Raw genomic sequence first — 21,961 nt, forward strand, 5'->3', positions numbered from 1 at the left:
TAGCTCGATGGCAAAATCATGTGATCGACTTTCGTGATATATTGAAAACATTTTTTGCATCGTTGCTTCATTAGTGGCATACTTCGTCTCGAACTGTATGAATCTTCCAAATACTGTTACAAGATATCTGTATACAATGCTAGTCACTCTTTTCAATATCTGAGGATATATCCTTTCACAAATTATACTTGTTAGTTCTTCAAATAATATGGTAAAAGTAACAACAATATCACATAAATTCTCACACATAAATCTTACACCTTCAGATGTCTAAAATAAAATTTGACCATTATAATATACTCTCAAATTAATTCTATCACCCATTTTTTTAATATTTTTTAAATTAAAAACAACAGCAACAAATTTACAAGAAGAATAAAAACAGAGAAAGAGTAGAATAGGAAGAGAAACAAAATGAACACGAAAATTCGGATAAATCCTTATTTGTAGCCGCTGCGATTCATTTTTTTTCCTGAACAAATCGCTCCAAACATCCATTGAGTCGCCCCACCATACATCAATAGCCTCCACCACTCCTAAGTCACCTCCACCATTTTTGTCTATTAAAAGAAAAATCTTTTTTGCAGTAATCGGTCTCCCTTTTCTAACTTTTTTTTGTCCTGTTCTTACTTCACACAAATTGCCGGCAGCGATTTCTGGTAAAACACAAATTAAATCTGCATCATAATAGAAAATAATATCAATCGCAGTTTAATATTAAAAAAATTTAGCATTTAGTAGATTCTCAATCGAGTAAAAATCTTATTCCCTATCTTTGTCTTCATTTTTTTGTGGGAACAAATTTCATCTCTTTTAAAACTTATTAAAAGATCTCTATTTTTATTTTCATAACGGATAATACCTGTATATACCTATTTTAATGGATTTTTTTTTTCATCCATAACCCAAGCAAAATATATAACCCAAGCAAACCAATAAAATTGCTACGTTCAGTACATGTCCACAAGCTTCTCATTCCAAGAACTTGGAATCCAAGTAAATTAAAGCTTCTTAATGATGATATACACACCATGTCCTGGCTCTACAATCATTCTATATGCTGGAGAATGGCTATAACTAGGCGAGAGTGAGAAGCTAAACTTAGAAATAATAAGTGCCAACACAACCTTCAATTGGACCATAGCAAAGTTCCTCCCCAAGCACAATCTAGGCCCCAATCCAAATGGCACATAAGCCTGTGGGAACTTGCATGCTTGAGACACACCTTCTTTGAACCTTTCTGGCTTGAATTCATTAGAGTCTTGCCCCCAATTTTCAGGGTCTCTATGCAATGTTGGAATTAGGGTCCACAAACAAACTCCTTTAGGAACATTTATGTCTCCAATTTGAATGTCTTCATATGCTTCCCTTGATACAAATGCTGCTGGTGGGTACAAACGTAGCACTTCATGAATCACCATATTCACCTATATATATGTATAGATTAAAGCAACACTATGAATAAGTAAGAGTATATATATTCTTCACATTAATTAGTTATTTTACAGTGATTATAATTTCCTTACTTCATCCACTCCATGTCTCCGTACCAATTATTTCACATTGACTCCTAGATGTCTAAAGGTTTAATTTTTCTGTTGGTTCTTATAGTTTCACCAAATTTTTAATTAGATCTTTATACTTTTTTTTTTCAATTGAGTCCCTACATTGTTTTTAATTTTGTAATTAAGATTTTTTTATATAAAAAATATTAAAATTAACAGAATATTTCTCCCAAAATACATAGAATTAAAGACGTATTTAAGTTTTTAATTATGAATACTTTTAATTTATAAAGAAATATTCAGTTAATTCTAACAAATTTTTTACACTAAAAAGGACTTAATTACAAAATTGAAAGTCGTGTAAGGATCCAATTAATATATATATATATATATATATATATATATATATATAGAGAAAACTAATTAAAAATTTGGTAAAATTATAGAGAGTAACATAATAATTAAACCATATTTAAATTGTGATTGAGGAAAACATTTCTTATACAATATACAAACTTGATTTCATAAAATTTTTATTTTTCAAAGATAATTTATCTAAGTTAATTTTTGAAAGATACTTTTTTAAAAATTCTAACATCTATAAAAAAAAAAACTTTCAATATGCATAAAGAATAATTATTATATTTGGTAAAATATTTTTTAAAATTTAAAAAAATTATAATATTCACAAATCAACTATATCCAATACATGCATATCATATCTAGATGACTAGATGTATATAGATTTAGGAACATTTTTAAAAAGTGAAAACAACACTAAATGTAAACAGAGAAAGTATATAAAGTTGTGGAAGAAATCAAAGTAGCAAAAAGAATGCATGAATTTGAACATACTGTTTTGAGGAGGGGAAGAGAATCAGCATGAGGTATGCCATGGGGGCAAACCTCAGCAACCTCAGTCCTAATCTTTTCTTGCCATTGAGGGTGCAAAGCAAGCAGCATCAAGCTCCAAGACGCGGCGATGGCGGTGGTCTCATGTCCGGCGAAATATATGTTCTTGCAGTTGTCAACTATGAACCTCCTTGAAAATTCCTTCCCTAGACTCTTATCAGCCATGGCTGCTTCTAAAAGCAACTGCATCAGATCCTTCTCCCACGATGAGCACTCTCGCTTTCGCTCGTCCACTAAACTCCAGATCAGTGATTCTATCTCTTTCTCTAAGCTGCTGATTTGCTTCTGCTTCTTTGAAGACAAAAATAGTTTGCCACTGTAATTTTTTTCAATCAGTAAGTTCGAACACAATTCAACATAGTCACTACTCTCTCAGTATTGTTAGAGAATATATCCATTATTCATATCTGGATATGAATAATGGATTCAAAAATTGGTCTACTAAAATAAAAATACACTGCACCCGCAAATTATTCACCGAAATCTTAATATTAGAATAACTATTTGCACATCAAATTAAACATCTGATACATTCATTGTTCACATTATTTAATATTTTCATTGTCAACTTATATTTTTTTTAAAAAAAAAACACATAAATAATTATATTCTCTAACATATTTTTTTGAATATGATTCTTTTTTTGAGTTTGGTTAAATTTTTTACATAAATTTTATTTTTTTATTTATTTTATACTATTTTTTAAATCCCTTTACATCTACTTTCTTTATAATAAATACTATTTTAACATCATTATTTTTTTAACCGCGCTCTCTTTATTTTATTAATTAAAAATAATTTAAGTATACAATTAATTAGTGACAACCTGTTTTATATGGGTATGAATAATATTATTTTGGAAAAGTATAGGTAAATAATGAGAATATTAAACAATATGAACAATGGATATGTTGAATGTTTAATTTAAGAGAAAAACTATGCGTACAAGCGATTAGGGCTTGTAAGTATTACAAGTCAATTAAACTCTAATTCCCAAAATTCGCTGCAAGTGCTACATTCCTTACACGCGCTACATCCCTTCTTCTTCTCCTTTTTTTTCGATCGTTCTTTTCTCCCTCTTTCTCACTGGTTTGTTCTTCGTCGTTGACGTTAGTTCCTCCACATACTGTTACGGCACGTTTTCATTGCACCTTCTTCTTCTTGCTGCACGTTCTTCTTCCTCTTCCTCTTCTTCTTCCTCTTCCTCTTCCTCTTCTTCTTCTTCTTTTCTTCTTCTTCTTCTTCTGCACGTTCTTCTTCTTTCTTTTTCTTCTTCTTGCTGCACCTTCTTCTTCTTCTTCTTCTTCTTTTTTCGTTATTCTCGATTTCTATTATTTTTTGACATCAAGCTCTGAAATCGTTTTTGAAGAAGAAGTAGCAGAAGATGAGGAGGAGAAAGAGAAAGAGTTATGAATTATGCATGATTTTGGGTGTATTTTCTTAAATCTTTTGGGTGTATTTTCTGTAATCTTTTGGGTGTATTTCTATAATCATTTGGGTGAATTCCTGTAACCGTTTGGGTGTATTTCTGTAATCTCTTGGGTGTATTTTATGTAATTGTTTGGGTGTATTTCTGTAATACTTGCCATTTTTTCTGAAATGAAAAATACACCCATAGATATCAGTCAGATATCACTCAAATATACCAAAATGATTACAGAAATACACCCAAAGGATTACAGAAAATACACTCAAACGGTTACAAAAATTCACCCAAACGATTATAGGAATACACCCAAAGGATTTAAGAAAATACACCCAAAGGATTTAAGAAAATTCAGAACTCTTTCTCTTTCTCCTCCTCATCTTCTGCTGCTTCTTCTTCTTCAAAAACGATTTTACCATGAAAAATCGAAAAAAAAAGAGAAAACAGAGAGAAAAGACGTAATAGAAGAAGAAGAAGAAGAAGAAGAGGAAAACGAGGAAGAAGAACGTGCAGAAACGAAAGAAAAGGAGAAGAAGAAGAGTAAGAGGAAGAAGAACATGCAGCAAGAAAAAGAAGAATTTCAGAAACCATGAAAATCGAAAAAAAAAAAACGAAGAGGAAGAGGAAGAGGAAGAGGAAGAAGAAGAAGACAAAGACGAAGAAGAAGAAGAAGAGAAGAAGAAGAAGAAGACGAAGAGGAACTGTTTGAGTGGGGCGCGTGTAGTTACGCTTCATTCAAAATGAGTTAATGCGCGTGTTAATGAAGTTTGGGCTGATAACTTGTAAAACTTGTACGGCCTTTTTACTTGTATGTGTAGCAGGCCCCTTAATTTAATAGATATGTAGATAATGATGTTGATTATTTTTAATTGGATGGTTATTCTTTTTATTCGATTTATTCAAACACAGTTAACAATAGCTGGATGTTCAATTCACTAGATGTACAGATTGGTTATCTTTATTAGGGTTTAGGAAATAATTTTGGGATGGAATATTTTTTTACTTTATTAGATCAATTTTAAAATCCATTATTCACATTATTTACAAAAGTTATTATCTACCTAGCAAAACCCTTCTTTTTATCTGTCCTAAATTTTTTAAGATAGATAGTATCATCACAAGTACCAAACAAAGATGAGTATAAATGCACGGTATTATACTATTATTTACCGGAAACCGTTGAGACCAAAGAGGAAGCCACCCTGGTCAGACATAGTCTTCTGAAGTTTTCTAAGCTTTGAGAATAGATCCTTTCCTTTGAAATATGAATGTCCAAAGCAAACCCTTGAAATAACATCAGCAGAGAAGTCCCTCAAATCTGCATCAACTTTAACTTCTGCCAAGCCAGTGCCAGTGCCACTAATCAATTCCTCCCACTTTCTTAGTAATGGTTGTGCTGACTCTATCATTAACCCCACCATACCCTACCAACAACAAAAGAAAGTGATGAACAAGGCCAAGAGATTCATCTATATACCAAAAAAGTAAAGGAAAAAACATGCTACCACAACTGTGCATTAACAGACCTATATATGACATTGATATATGCAAACAACTTTATATGGGCAATACAAAAAGGACAGCCTAGTGGAAAAACATATCGTATTAACGCAGGATTTAAGGAAGGACCGTGTTCAAAGGGCGTAGTGTTCAAAGCCTAACTTAATAATTATATATAATTATATCAGTAGTTATTTTCACGGTTTGAATTCGTGACCTTGACGTCAGATAGAGACAATTCGTGACCTTTAGTACGAGAGATATCATTTATGATACTGTCTAATCTCAAAGAAGTTACTGTAATATACCCTAAAGATTACACTAAGAACTTAATGGCAAAATAACATTTCGTAATAAAACCACTAGTAGTTGAAGTGTAAAAAATCTAATCTTAGTGTAAAATACAAATAAAACTAGATAATATTATGATTTATGAAATATTATTGATTATTAAACAATAATTGGTGTTGTATGTTATGCATGCATATAATATATACCTTTACTTTGTCCATGAAAAACTCAGCTGCAACAAGTTTCCTCTGGTTTGCCCAACTATGACCATTGGCTCTCAAAATGCCATTACCCAGCAATGGTGCAAGCTTGTTTGTTATGTAAGTAGGCTTACCCAAATCCAAAGTTATAGACTGATTCATTTCTGTCACGAGCTCTGGGTTGTTCACATATAAGTGTTGCTTCATCCCTGTGGAATATGTGTACACTTGACCTGGAATAAAATAATCTTGTGTTTCTTATTGAACTAACTATACATTTATGATTTATCATACATATCTAATTGTTAAATGTTAGATAATTAATACATATTATGTGATGTTTGATTCGTCATGATCACCTTAACTTTCCAGAGAAGAGACTAGTGTTCTACATATTAAAGAGATTAATGTCTCATTTTATAAAATTAAAGCTGAAGAAAATTCATTTGTATTCAATACACACAAAAATATTATATATAACTAGTTCCTCAAGACAACCAACTTGAATTGGTCGATTAGTCAGTTTACTCGTCTATTTAAACAAGTGTCAAAAATTTGAATCCCGCCTTATGCATACAGCAACCCATTGGCCAGCGACAAGACTTGTCAGATTAGGAAATATCGTGAAAAAAAAAAAACTAGTTCCCCAAGAGATATTAATTAGGCATCCTTTTATTTTTTTACATTAATGTAATTTATTCAATTTAATTTAAATATATATATATATATTATTTGAATATATACATATATTTATACAATCAACTATACTATATATACACTAAAATCAACCACCAATGTCAACCACCAATATAAAATACATATTTAAAATATAAATAGTACTTTTATCAATATTTTCCTAATTCGATATGAAAATTCAACCCATCAATCAAAAAATTTTATTTATTTAAAATTTTTTATCTAAAAATAATTTTTTTGTCAAATATTTAAAAAAAAATAAAAAATAAACGAGTCAACCCATTTTGCAAGTCAAATGGGCTATAATCCGAATTAAAAAATTACAGTCCATAATATATAAAATGAACATAAACAGACCTGTCCATATAATTCGTGAGCTTAGATGGACTAATCTGATCCATTTGACTATCCTATTTAAAGGTAAGTAAAACATATTTTGATGTGTGTTTTATAAATATTTTTAAAATATAATAAATATATAGATTTAGCCAGAGACGGATACAAGTGCAATGGTGTGGGGCAAGCGCCCCCACTACAATTTGAAATTTTTTTGAGTAGTATATGATAATAATATTTATTTGTCCCCATTAGATTATTAAATTTAACCCCACAATAATTTTTCTCAACTTTTGGTGCTTAATCATCAATTTAAAATTTTATATTAGATATTCGTTAGAATGATCAACTCTCCGATTTAAACGAAATTAGTGTTTTTTTTAAATCAACTAAAAAAATATTATTTATCTTCTTTTCAAATTAGCTTTAATTTTTGCGTAACAACTATATTAATTGAAAGAAATTTTTTAACTATGAATATCAATAAGAGTCGACTTCTAATTGTGTTGGGAAGTGAATTTTTAAATAATTGTTTAGTAATATATATGGAAAAAGAGAAATTTTGATGGTAGTGTTAAGAGAAAAATTACTTAATTTTTTTAAAAAATAAAACCTAAAAGAATAGAATTTTAAATTATATATTATTATTTAAATTACTATTTTAGTATTTTAATTTGTATATTAGATATTTTGAAAGCTAATCATATTTTACAATAACAAAATATAATTATAACAATAATCATGCTATCATAAAAAATAATTATTTGTATAAAATATATATTAAAATATAAAATACATATTAAAAATAAGTTAAACAATACATATATTTATACATAGATATATAGTGGTTAATAGATAATTTAATATTTAATTTTTTATATACACATATTATTTTTATTATAAAAATTATTATCATGTTATATAAATTTTGCCCCCACTACCAAAATTTTCTGGATCCGTCACTGGATTTAGCTAATATATTTTCTAGCTATTATGATTATTATTAAAAAATAAAAAGTATATAAAATTTTTAAGTTTTTAATACATTCATTATATATTTATCAAAATAAAATATAAAAATTTCCATTTTTTATAATTTTAATATGTATTACATATATTAGCTAACTCTGAATAAATTATAAAAACATAACCAAAAATTCAGAAATGCGATCATCATGCATGCCTGCATGTCTTTTCAAAAAGAATACCTCACTAATAAGGTTGCACCATTATCGGCTATGATGCTTTTCTAAAAGAAACAAAAATTATTATGCTATAATGAGCTAGCTTCCAAATTAGTATAGCTATAAAAAAGCGATGAGCACCATATTTTTATATTAAAAAATAGAATATAATTATGCATTTATTTTAAGAAATTTTAACTTATATTAAAAGATTACTTATAAAAATATATTATTCATCTGATTATTTATATTCTTAAAATACAATTTTTTAGATATAATTTATTTACTTAAAAATTTTCTTTTCTAAGATATAACTTATTTATTCAAATCGATCCCTAAGATTTTTAGAGTTAGACACTTTAGTCCTTCAAATTTTAAAATACACAAAAATTCTCGAAGTTTAAGTTCGTCGATCAAATCAGTATCCGACTAAGTTATTTCATTAGTCACTAGCAAAAAATGCTGACATGAAATGTTAACTCACACACATAACCATTAAGTGTCTATCTTACTTACGAGGAGGATAAATTAGTCCCTGTGTTGAGAAGGAAAACGGCATCATTTTCCCCAGGAACAAAACACAGACACAAATTAGGAAATTCCAAGATCCCATATCAACATTAAATCCAAACATTCCATCACCATAATCAACTTCAACTGCATCAATAATTAAATACAAATAAAATACTCCTAAAATCTCAAATCAACATTGAATCCAAGAGTGCAATCAGCAGAGAAAAACAGAAGAAAAGAATTGGAGAGGTGGATGCGACGGTGGCAAGAGCGCAAGCAAAATAGTAGAGAAAAGGCAAGAGGATAGGAACAAAGACAGCAAGCGGGCTAAAGAAGCAAGGAGAAAAGAGTGCGGCAAATCGGAGAGAGGTGGCAGCCTGAGCGAGAGCTGAAGCACCGATTGTTCGAAGTAGATGGCGAAAGTGAAGAGAGATAAGATTGTTTTTTAGTCTTGGTACATTTGTGGCTTTTTACCAAGGTTTTGACAACCAGTTAATGAAATGGTAGAGAAACTAATTATCGAAGAGATTTAATGGTTGTTGCACACAGATTTTGAAGGAGGTGAGAGAATACAGGAAAAAGAAGGGGCTGAAAGTATCTGGCCATCAAACTCTACGTTGTGTACCTGGAAAAAACGACGATGTTTTTTTCCTCAGCACAGGGACTTATTTGTCCTCCTCACAATACTTCGACATTTAATAGCCACGTGTGTGAGTTAATACCCTATGTCAGCATTTTTCGTTAATGACTAACGAAATAACTTGGTCGGAGATTGATTTGACCGACAGAACTAAACTTTAAAATTTTTTTGTGTATTTTAAAACCTAACGAACTAAAATATCTGACTTTAAAAACTTCAGGACCAATCTAAATAATTACTCATAGATTATAACTAAGCATTTATTTTAAGAAATTTTAACTTATATCAAAATATTACTTATAAAAAATATATTATTCATGTGATTATTTAAATTCTTAAAATATAATTTTTTAGAAATAACTTATTTACTTAAAAAATTTCTTGCCTAAGATATAACATTATAGAAAAATAAATTTTCATATTTAAAATTTAGTAATTTTATGTCAATTATTTTTTTTTTGAAAAAATTATTATGAATAGCTAAGTGTTTTTGAAAAATAAAAGAAATAGATATCAAATTTTATTCCAATTGTTTGAATAAAGCTTTTAAATATTTATTCAAATATCGGTACAAAATTTATATCAATGAGATAAATTATTTGTCAAATATAAAGGTATTTTTGACACTTATAAAAAATTAATATTTATTAATTATTTTTATCACATTTTTAAATCATTCAACAATTTGGTTTATTTATTATAAGACCCCAGATTTTTAGAAATTAAATAATAAATTATTTATGGTTTATTTTATTTATTCAAGTTATTATTTTTAGAGATTTTTATATTAATTCAGTATTTCTTTTTATTATTGATTTAAAGCTTTAGAAATTAAAAAAATAATGAGAGTTTTATATGCTTAATTTTGAATATTTAGATTTTGAGTATTATTTTAAGATTTTAAAGAAAATTGATTTTATAATCTCTAATTCTTGAATTAGAGTAATTATTTGAAAATAATTTATAAGTTTATGAATAAATAGTGCTACTTCCTTTAAATATAATTTTGTTGGATTAAAATTTGTTTTCAATTACTATATATTCCTAATTTTTATTAAAATTACCAAACTATCCAAAAATTTCTAAATTAAAAACCTAACCCTAACCTTGAATCTATTACACACACACACAAACTCACTTCCACTCTTCTCCACAGCCGCCATTCACCCTCCCAAAACCCTCACCCATCGAGAAAGAAAGAAAGAAAGAAAGAAAGAAAGAAAGTGAAGAGAGAAGAGGGAAGCGAGAGAGAGAGAGAGAGGAGTTGTGATTCGTCACTGATGTCGCCACCGTTCATGGAGAGCCGTCGCAGCCATTTCTGTCACAGATGAGAGAGCCCAGAGGAGAGAGAGATCGCACGACGCTGAGGGAGGAGGACGCAAGCCATTGATGCATGGAGGAGCGCGACCCGCTGCGTGAAGCTGTGCCGCCGTGTGCTGTCGCCATGCTTCCTTGCTGCCGTCGAGCTGTCCGTTGCCATCACCACCGTTCTGGCCACCAAAAAACCACCGCTGGAGCCCTTGTCTTCTTGGTTTGAGTTCTGAGTCTTTCATGCTGAGTTCTATGGCTGAGCATGCGACATCAAGCTGCTGCATCGTCACTGGAGCTGACATTGCTTTATTCTCTTGCTCATTCATAAATACAGCAAGTTGTTCCTCATTTTGAACCTCTGTAGTCACTGTTCTGTTATATATTACTAAGGTTCTTGCGACATTAATATCTCAAGGTTGAGTTACTATTGTCGGATGGTGCTTTTGTGGTTGTTGCTGCTGCGGGAAATAGTTGGATTTGATGCCGTTGATTGCGGTCCTAGGAGATAAGGTTTTCTTAACACGTTGGTTTAGTAGGTTTTGACTATTCGAGGTAGGAGTTTTTATTAAAATTTATTTTATATTATAAAATTGTTATAAATAGATATTGATATGAAAAATATATTTCTGTGATTATGTGAGTCTTATGGATGTCGTTGTTTATTGGATTGAATTACTAATTGCTTGAGTGGTGTGCGGTTGTTGGTAAGAAATTGATTTGGAAAGTTAATTTGGTTGAATATTATGAAAAGTAGTTTTCTTGGTTTTGGAGTTAATTTGATAATGAAAATGAATCGGCATTGGAAATTATCTGAGATATTGGAATTGATTTTGTTGATTTATTGAAAATGATTCTAAGAATTGAAAATGATTTGAGATATGAAAAGGAGTTGATTTTGGAAGCGGTTTGATTTTGAATTGGTTTGATTTTATAAATGATTTGATATTGGAACTGGTTTGATTTTGAAAAAGATTTAAAATTGGAATTGGTTCGATTTTGGAAATGATTTGATATTAGAATTGGTTGTATATTGGAAAATGATTTGAGATTTAGAAATGGTTTGGTTGGGACCCTTGAAGGGTGGCAAAAGTTCGAGTTTTAGAGAATATGCTGTCGAAATTTTTATAAAAATTGGAGGCTTCGTTGAAGTGGTTATTTAGAAAGATTTGGCAAAATTGGAGGCTTCAGTATAAAATACATGTACTTACCAAAATCCTCAGAATCATCCAACTTATCAACATTCAGTAAATCTGGTATAGATTTGAAATGGAAGGCTTCCAATGAAAAGTATGGATTCTCCACATAGATGACTCGTGTTCTGTGGGAGAAGCAAAGTATCCATTTACTTGGAGTTATGATTGTGCCCATATCATTAGCAACAACAATGAAGTGGGTCATTTGGTAATTCTGAAACTGTACAATAGAACCCTTCCACTTGCTGACCAAAGACCTGGGGATTTTAGCGTGCATCCTATCGCTTTATTAAAAAGATTTGGTGTTAGTTACTGGTGAAGCATAAATATTTTAGTTAGTCGGAAGAAAATATTTAAAAACACAGTGTACAAACCTTACTATCCTGAAGAATCACTTGAATGCTTCCAACCTCCTTCTCATTATACTTGCTTGGGACTTCCCAGATCCTGATAACATAAACTTTGAAATTCCAGGAAAGTTTTGTTGGATTCAAGTCAAGTAGGTAATCAACGTGCTCGACCATTTGGATGTTAGTATTTATATAAGATGGTATGAAATGAAATTTTTGGGTGCCTCAGAGGGATATTTAGCTTATTTCTTTGAAAATAGAATTATGAAGAATAATGGCAGAACACTGGGTCAAGATATAGTGGAAAGGTCTGTATTTATAGCCACAGCAAGGGTCTATGTACTGCTCTCCTATTATGTACTACTTTCTTATTTAAAAAATTTGATTTCAGCAAAAAGTTGGTTCATGAGTGTTTGGTTTAAGGTTGACGTCTGCTCAAACTTATTTTAATTTTTATGTAATTATTATGTGACATCAAGTATAACTTTGTGTATGTATAACTGTATTATACTTTCAAAAAAATACTATCTCGTATATTTGAGAATAGGTTTGAATTGAGCAAAAAATTGGTCACTGTGTGTCCACTTTAGATTACCACCTGTTTCAACTTATTTTAATTTTTTTTATTATTATGTGACATCAAGTATAATATTGTGTATGTATAAGTGTAAAATTTTGTATATTCAACAATAGGTTGAGACAATTATCTACGTAAGTGACATTTGTATTTAACACTATCTGTATTTAGCAATCTACTATACGGTGATGCAACAACACAATGAGAAAGTTTCTTTTACACTACCATAGTGCCACATGTCACATAATGAAGTTCAACACTTGTCAGCCAATGAACTATGTGCTGCTCTCCTATTATATAGAGAGAGATAGTTTATACAATTTTGAATTTTACAAATGCTCCTATTTTATTATTAAGTATATGGAAGTCGTCTTAATATTCCTCACTATTAGAATAGCGCAGTCGGAAGCGTGACATTCTAGTAGTAAGTGTGTTATACTTATTGTTCATATTTTTAAGGTTATTTTTGTCACCAATACAAATTTTCGAATACCATAATTTATCCAAGCAACTGTAGTTGTATGCAAAGGTGGCAGTTTTGGATTACAAGCCTAACTTGGTGGTGACTGCAACAAGATGTTGTCAGGTTAGCCATTTTTGTATCTTCAGACTTCAGAGTAAGGAAGGACCACGGTGGTTGTGTTGATGAGTGATGGTTTGGGAGTTTTAATTTATAGAAAATTGATTAAATTAAAGAAAAGGTAGTAAAATGGTTAAGTTTTTGAAGGTTTGAAATTTTGACTTGACATAATCTATGTATTATATATTATATATAATGTGGATATAAAAAATGTTGGTAGATAACTTTTTTTATATATGATTTATAATAAATATTCTTTTTTATTATTTTTAAAATTTAAACCCAAGACCTTTTAATTACATTATAAATAATTTATCATTTTAATTGATTATATTTTTATTATTTTCATACATATTTAAGGAATAAAAGAGTAAGTCAATACTCAATAGTGTATATTGATACACTGATATTTACACTTAATGCCACTTTGATTGTGAAAACTCTGTTCAGTTATAGAGTGTGATAGTGAGGCAGAGGAATTGCTCCACGCAAGAGAGGAAGACTCAGAAAGTGTGAGATAGCAAAGAGAGGCGAAAAGTGTGATTTCATTATTGTAAACTAATATATATATATATACACACACACACACACTCAATGTGAGCCACACATTGATAACTACTTGACTAAACTCCTTATACTACTCTAACTAATTCTGATGTTAATTTACTAAGTAGGACAGCTTGTTATACATGCTGCCAAACTATCAACCTAAGCTATCGAGCTACTCCACTATAATTTGGCTACATCCCCCCTAAATTTGGGGGTGTGAAAATTAATCAGACCCAACTTAACTTTACAAGACAAGAAAGGATTAGGTGCTAGAGGCTTAGTCAAAATATCAGCAACCTGATTTGCTGATGAAACAGGGAGCAGCTTCAAAGTGTCTTCTTGGACTTTCTCCCTCACAGTGTGGTAGTCAATCTTGATATTTTTTTTTTCGTTCGTGAAACATGGATTTGGTTGCGATATGTAGTGCAGACTAGTTATCACAGTACAAGGTAATTGGCTTTAGAGGTGTTGCGTGAAATCTCGAAGAAGGAAGGAAAGCCAGATACCTTCACATGTAGCGAGCGTCATTGCTCGATACTCTGCTTCAGTAGAGGAGTGTGCAACAGTTTGTTGTTTCTTACACCTCCATGACACCAGGGACTTGCCAAGGAAAAAACAAAATTCAGACACAGACCGGCGAGTACCGGGACAAGCTCCCCAATCTGAGTCGAAAAATGCTGTCAAGTTAAGGTGGTCTGAAGCTGAGAATAGAACACCTTTGGCTGGAGCACCTTTGAGATACCTCAAGACATGGAGTGCTCCCTTGAAATGGGTATCAGTTGCACAATCCAGATATTAACTTAGCTTACTTACTGCAAAACATATGTTCGGGTGAGTGTTTGTCAGATAGATCAGCCGCCCAATCAATCTTCTGTATGCATAAACATCGTCCAATCGATTCCCTAATGACTTTGACAATTTTGTGTTGTAATTCATAGGTGTGGTGACTGGTTTTTTATCTTGTAGTCCAAATTTCTCAAGGAGGTCCAATGTGTATTTTCTTTGATACATTGCTACGCCTCTGTGGCTTCTAGCAAACTCGAGTCCTAAAAAGAATTTTAATTCCACAAGATCCTTGATTTTAAACTTGTCATCAAGCAAGTGTTTCACTCTCTCAATCTCTCTAAGATTATTCCCCCTAAAACCAAGTCATCCACGTACACAAGGATGCAAGTGAATGATGCAACTGTGTAGGTATTCTATTCACCCTAAGAGGCTAAGGGGTCGGGTCAGTTGTGCTAGTCATTTGCTCTTCCGACAAGAGCTCAAGGGCTTTTCTTATACGCCTACCTATATTAGTAGTAGGTGGGATCCCCTTCCACTTTCGATGTAGCTCATATGATTAAGGGACCTAAGTCACAGTCCAGTCCTACGATAGCTGCTGCTTCAGCCAGGTCAGAATGCGGGTGTGGGGGGATGAACTGCTTAATAATGTAAAATGCGCAACGGTTGAGCGATGGAGGAGAGCAAAGCTACCTTGAGGTTGGTAGCTGATGAAAGCCTTTAGGTGGAAGTGCTCATAGCCTTAAGTTAAGGAAATATTACAAAAAAAATAAGGGTTAACCGAATAATGCGCTGAAAAGATGCCTTAGCTTCAAGGCAAAGTTTGTCGTAGACAAAGGGTTGGTGTAACTAACTGAGCCGATAGGCAATTTCGGACTATTTATATTATAAGACAGTATACCTCGACGGTAAGAACTAGAGGAATGAAGTAGCTCGACTAGAGGGCTTAATTAAGCCTTTTTCTTTCCGAGGAAAATGGCCTACTAGAAATGAAAGCACAAGGCTCAGCACTAAAACTTTATAGGTTTTCGTATTTGGAGGGACAACTACGGCTTACCCATAAGCGAGGGCCTGACCTGAACCTGATTCCAACCTTAACCCAACCCCAGCATTGAGCCTTTAAAGGTATAAGCTGTGATGGCTTTTTTGGCCCACCAAATGATGCGAGGAAAGTTACTTAACTCTAGGTTTCTAAATTCGCTTCCAACTGTAGGCTTTTTACTAGTTAGTCCAGGTAAAGTCCCCAGACGGCGTATTTTTTTGAAACGAGGCCCTCTGTAGCGTGACATAAAGACTCCCTTTTTAATTAAAAAATGAAAAATCGAAATTAAAACTAAACTAAATGACAAATATGATATGAGAAATGAAGCGAAATTCACAAAAGCATTGTAGTACAAAGAAGAATTGTATGAATTCTATCAATATCTGAACCTTATTCTGCGTTTATTCTGCAGAAGCAAATTAAGTCAAAAGGGGATGCTATATTATGTTTTTAAATAAAAAAAAGCCTAATAGATATAAAAAAACAAAGTGCACAACTAGGGCATATCTGTGGCTAGCTTGTTTGGTGTATATGGCTTGTAAGTTTCTTATCTCGCCCACTAGTTTGTAACGACAGCGAAAACTTAAGCTCTTTTATGGGGCATTGGGATTGCCCTTTCGCAAAAAGACCACTTCGAAAGAGCGGATGTTGCGCTCTGATATTACGTCCCATGCGAATCTATTAGATGAGAGCGAAAACAAAAAAGAACAGCATTCAATATCAATAAATTTCAAGTTGGAAATATATCTCAATATAACTACAATATGGAGGTCCTTTTTTTTGGCAGCCACTATTCCGTACCGACTGACAATGTAAAAAAATACTAATACACAGCAGCCAACTCATCAACGTAATTGAAATCAAGGATTTCGCTTGAAAGTCTTATTTGTTCTGCTAAACAAACGAGCCTAAACGGGTTTTCGTCGGCGGAGGACAGCTAGGCAAGCTCTAGCGGGAGAAACAAGGGCGTGGTGTGGATGGGATGGAACCGAGAAGCATTCGAGACAGGGTAAAATGAGGCCTGACAGGCCATAACCCAGAGAAAAGATTCTTGAAAGTTTTTTAGTCTTTTTATATAATATCCGCGATTCCTCTCGATTTGTAATCTAATACACAAATTAATGGGTTCTATTAGGTTAGCTATATGTTGCGTATTATCAACAATTTTCACAGAAGGTGGTAAAATGATGTCTTGAGCAGTTACATATCCGGGACCCTTGATACAAATAGATGCGTCTCGAGTCCCATACATATTACTTCTCAATACTATTTCTTTCAAATTCATTAAAATTTCATGTACTGCTTTATTTGCAGGATTTCACTATTGGGTGGGTAAAATCTTTGGTCGGACATACCCTGAAACTTTAGGTCAAATCCATTTTTGGATCACTTTTTTCGGGGTGAATCTGACCCTCTTTCCCATGCATTTCTTAGGGCTTTCGGGTATGCCACGTTGCATTCCAGATTATCCAGATGCTTACGCTGGATGGAATGCCCTTAGTAGTTTTGGCTCTTATATATCCGTAGTTGGGATTCGTCATTTCTTCGTGGTCGTAACAATCACTTCAAGCAGTGGAAAATCCATTCTGGCTTCAAAGAATGCGCCTTTTTTTATGAATAAATGGAGATACTATCGCATTTATTTCTGGCAATGTTATTTTGATATTTGGTCTCAACCCCGAATGATCCATATAAACGAATTATTTGAGAATTCATTTCATTTTTTTTGGGGGGCTATCTTTCAAATGTACGGCTAAACTTTTCAGTGGTACGGAGTCAAATGCTAGAAAATTCATTTCTAATAGAAATTGTTATGAAAAAACTTGATACAATAGTCCCAATTATTCCCTTAATTAGATCTTTAGCTAAAGCAAAATTTTGTAATATATTAGGACATCCCATTAGTAAGCCCGTTTGGGCCGATTCATCTGATTTTGATATAATTGACCGGTATTTGCGGATATGCAGAAATCTTTCTCATTATTATAATGGATCCTCAAAAAAAAGTTTGTATCGAATAAAATATATAATTCGGCTTTCTTGTATTAAAACTTTGGCTCGTAAACACAAGAGGACTTTACGCGCTTTTTTGAAAAGATTAGATTCAGAAGAATTATTAAAAGAATTCTTTACAGAGGAAGAAGAGATTCTTTCTTTGATCTTTCCAAGATCTTCCGCTTAGCCCTACCCCCCCAGGGGTATTTTAGTGATAGGTTCTATAGGAATTGAACGATCCTATTTGGTCAAATACCTAGCGACAAACTCATATTCACAGGCGGCCACCTGCTTTCCCAAAATCAATGAGGGGAGATCTGCTGCTTACTACTCACGGAAACATCCGACCTATACTATAGTCAAGTCGTCCGCGTATCTTTCTGATCTCTCTGCCTTCTATTTATCAGATTATTGGCTTTGACCAATTCAAGGTGAAAAAAAGGGGTTGGCTAAAAAAGGGGAAGAGAGGATAGCTTTGGGGTACGCTCACTTCTGTATTTTTGTTTAGGTTATCGAGATTATCAATCGCTCTTTTTAGTGGGGATGAATAGAATGGTCTTATCAATACACAAATGTATAACTCCCCAAGAATCTCAATTGCGCTTATATTCATCACTGTAGGAATTGGGTTCAAGCTTTCCCCAGCCCCTTCTCATCAATGGACTCCTGACGTATACGAAGGAGTGCGGTTCGTTCGATAAATTCCTACCTCTTTATCTATTTCTGAGATGTTTGGATTTTTCAAAACTCCATGGACATTCAATTTGTCAATTGAGAATTGATTCTTCTTAGATACAAATTACGATAATTTAGATTATTCCTTGAATTTTTCATTGAGATGAATAAAGGATTCAAAATCCCTTTAAGTAAGAAATAAAGTTTTTGATCGAGATATGAATCAAAGGAGGGCGGGATCCCTTAACTTTTAAGGGGTCCGTAGAACGAATCGCACTTTTATCACTAAACTATACCCGCTGCTGCTACAATGCTATTATTACACATAATTCGACCTTTTGTCGAACCAGAGACTGGGTCTATATATATAGAAACATACGTTTCTACAAATTAGAGCATTCTCATGTGTCGTAAGGGGACCAACCCCCCTAATCAATTAAAAAGGGGGCGAATCTCTTTTTTTTTTAATTCAAATAAATCAGAGTTATCTGGGACTTAGTAAACAAACAACTATTAGCCTTGGACTGAGAATAACCAAACTGAATGAGCACGTAATATAATTTCTGGTGCCATTGGCGGTACGGGTGCACACGGCCCGGTCCGGCCCGAAGGCCCGAGCCTGAAGGATTTCAGACGACGAAGACTCGGACCCAAAGCGACCCGGGATTAACCTGGAGAGAAAATATTAAATCTGGGAAGGGGTTGAAACTGGGACCGGGCCATAGCTCGGGTCACCCGGACCCAACCCGGTGGCTCGGTCATCATACACAATTATAGATTTCAAATTAGGGGCTAGGGCAACAACACATTCAGTCCATTCACTACCTCCCTCAGCGGCTCAGCCATTCAGCCTCACTCCCCCACCCCCACTCCCCACTCCCCACTCCCCAGTCTGGCAGTCCCCAGTCCCCACGGCACAGGTTGATTCGGTGACCCCTGACCTCATTTTCTCTCCCCACGACCCACTCCCAATCCCCCAGCACACAGCCACGCAAGACACACTCCCAGCAAGCACGCACCACGCAGTCGCCCCCTCCTCCCGTACTCGTCTTCTCAGCCCTCCGTGTCTCACCCCAATCACCAGCAAAGCTCCTCGTTTGACTGATGATGGTGACGACCTATGGTGTTGCCCTGCTTCTCGGTGATGTGACGCTGTTGTGCTTGGCCCGGTCGTCCTCTTTTCTATTACTGCCCCACCATTGCTCTGTTTACTAGTTCCGCTCCTTCTGCTCCGCTCTCTTCTTCGGTCTTCTTCTCAGATAAGTAATTAATTTTATTATTTAATTAATATTCTGATTAGGGATTAGGGATTTTGATTATCAAAATTTGTGAATTTAGGGATGTGGGTGTTGATTTTCATTATTAGAACTCTGATTAGGTGTGGGTGTTGATGCGTGTTTACTTATTTGTTTAGCTGATTTTTGTTCTGAGTTGTTCTTGATTACTGATGTGTTTAGTGATTACTTGTTCTGTGTTTACTGATTTTTAACTGATTAGGTGTGGGTGTTGATGTGTGTTTACTGATTTGTTTAGTTGATTTTTGTTCTGAGTTGTTCTTGATTATTGATGTGTATACTAATTACTTATTTTGTGTTTATTGTTTACTGCTTTTTTACTAATTAGGTGTGGGTGTTGATGTGTGTTTACTGATTTGTTTAGCTGATTTTTATTCTGAGTTGTTCTTTATTACTAATATGTTTACTGATTACTTGTTCCGTGTTCACTAATTTTTTACTGATTTCTAAATTATTACTTGTGTTTACTGATTTGTTTTTTCATGTTTTATTATAAGATTTCTGTCTTTATAATTTGCTGATTATTGTTGAATTTGTTCTTGATTTCGTTTGTTTAGATAACGAACAATGGGAAGAGGAGATAATTGCATTCCTCCACAAATTATCGAGGAGAATAAAGCAATGGAAATTGAAGCTGAAAATATTCCTGCTCTTGCTATTGATGCCGCCACAACTCCTGCTGAACCACAAGTTGATGAAGAAGATAAGGATACAAACATTGAGAATTCAAAAGCTGCTCGTAGGAGAAAGAAATCGTATGTTTGATAACATTTTACTCAACTTCCGTTAACTGAGACAAAGGGACAACACCAGGCTAAAGGTAATCATTGCCAAAAAAAATACGGTTGTCATCCTACTAAACATAGCACAAATTCTCTAAATAAGCACTTAAAAAATGCTCATAAGTGGATATTTACTAAAGCGGAGAAGAAGGGGACACTTCATGGCTATATGCCCAAAATTGAGGAAGAAGAGGATCTATGCAAAGCCTTTAAGAGTTATAACTTGGAAGATTGTTAAAAGTCTGTAGATGAGTTTGTTGTACTTGATGAAATGACATTTAAAGTTGTTGAAGGGATTGGATTTTCGCAAGATGTTAAATCAATTTGAGCCAAGATTTATAGTACCATCTAGGATGACAGTCTAAAGAAATTGCTTTCAACTTTATTTAGATGAGAAGAAAAAGCTAAAAGAATGGTTGGCAAAGTCATGTGCTTGGGTTTGTTTGACAATAGATTGCTGGATATCAAATCAAAATTATAATTACATAAGCTTGACTACACATTTTGTTGATGAAGAATGGAAGTTACAAAAGAGAATTATAAATTTCTGTCAAATTGAGAACCACAAGGGTGATACAATAGGAAGAGAAATCGAGAAATGCTTGAGAGAGTGGGGAATTGAAAAAGTTTTCACAATCACAGTAGATAATGCAAGTTCCAATGATGGAGCTATCACTTATCTTCAAATGAAATTAGGTACAAGAGGTAGTTGGTGTGTGGAGAAAAGTATATGCATATAAGATGTTGTGCTCATGTTCTTAATTTGATAGTGAATGAAGGAATTAAAGAGAAACAAACTTCAATTGAAAGCATTAGAAATGCTATTAGGTATGTTAGGTCCTCTCCTCAAAGGACTAAAAAATTTAAAAGATTGCATTGAGGCTGAATTGATTGAATCTAAAAGTCTTGTGTGCTTGGATATTCTAACTAGGTGAAATTCTACCTTTCTAATGTTGGAACATGCCAAGAAATTCGAAAAAGGTTTTGATAGACTTTATGATCAATAACCTGATTTTCTTAGATGGTTTGGAGAGGATAATGGGGAAAAAAGAAAGTTGGTCCACCTACACCACTTGATTGGCAACATGCTAGATTATTCATTGATTTTTTGAGAATCTTCTATGAGATAACTTTGAGTTTCTCATCTTCCTTGAATGTTAGATCGAACAAATATTTTCATGAAATTGCATCTGTTGCTTCTCAATTAACATCTTGGAGCCAAAATCATTCTGAATTGTTAGGAAGTATGACATGCTCTATGAAATATAAATATGATAAATATTGGGGACCGATTGACAAATTTAATCCATTGTTACTTGTTGCTATTGTATTGGATCCTCGGTACAAACTAGATTATCTCTATTGGTGTTTGGAGGATGTTTATGACAAGGAAGTGTCTACTAGTATGACTGGTTTTGTTAAACTCACATTAGATACGTTGCATAAGTTTTATGAAAAAGAGGTTGCCGATGATAAAGGAAGAGATGGTGGTAAAGATTCATCTAGTGTTGTATTAGATGACAATATTAAAATCTCAGCTAATGTCAAGGGCGTTTCTAAAAATAGAGTAAATATGTGGAAAAAACAAAAAAGAGAGAATGCTAATGCAAATGGCAAGTCAGATGT

General features: G+C 33.1%; 1 protein-coding gene across 2 annotated transcripts in view; it reads right to left on the bottom strand.

Annotated features, from left to right (window-relative positions):
- Positions 1–297: 297 nt before the first annotated feature.
- The window catches only part of LOC107609469 (cytochrome P450 714A1), a 28,696-nt gene continuing 7,032 nt past the window's right edge, over positions 298–21,961 (bottom strand). The window contains exons 2-6 of one of the 2 annotated variants that reach the window (XM_088493741.1): positions 5,841–6,067; positions 5,014–5,267; positions 2,361–2,733; positions 1,128–1,427; positions 298–677 (exon numbers count right to left, since the gene is read on the bottom strand). In XM_088493741.1, the coding sequence (XP_088349867.1) occupies positions 672–677; positions 1,128–1,427; positions 2,361–2,733; positions 5,014–5,267; positions 5,841–6,067 (1,160 nt within the window). In that variant the 3' untranslated portion in view covers positions 298–671. Of the gene's footprint in view, positions 678–915; positions 1,428–2,360; positions 2,734–5,013; positions 5,268–5,840; positions 6,068–21,961 lie in introns of those variants that run through there. The other variant, XM_088493740.1, reaches the window with a different exon arrangement.

Source organism: Arachis ipaensis, chromosome B7 (assembly GCF_059453495.1).
Source record: "Arachis ipaensis isolate K30076 ecotype BB chromosome B7, ASM5945349v1, whole genome shotgun sequence".
NCBI classification, from domain to species: Eukaryota; Viridiplantae; Streptophyta; class Magnoliopsida; order Fabales; family Fabaceae; genus Arachis; species Arachis ipaensis.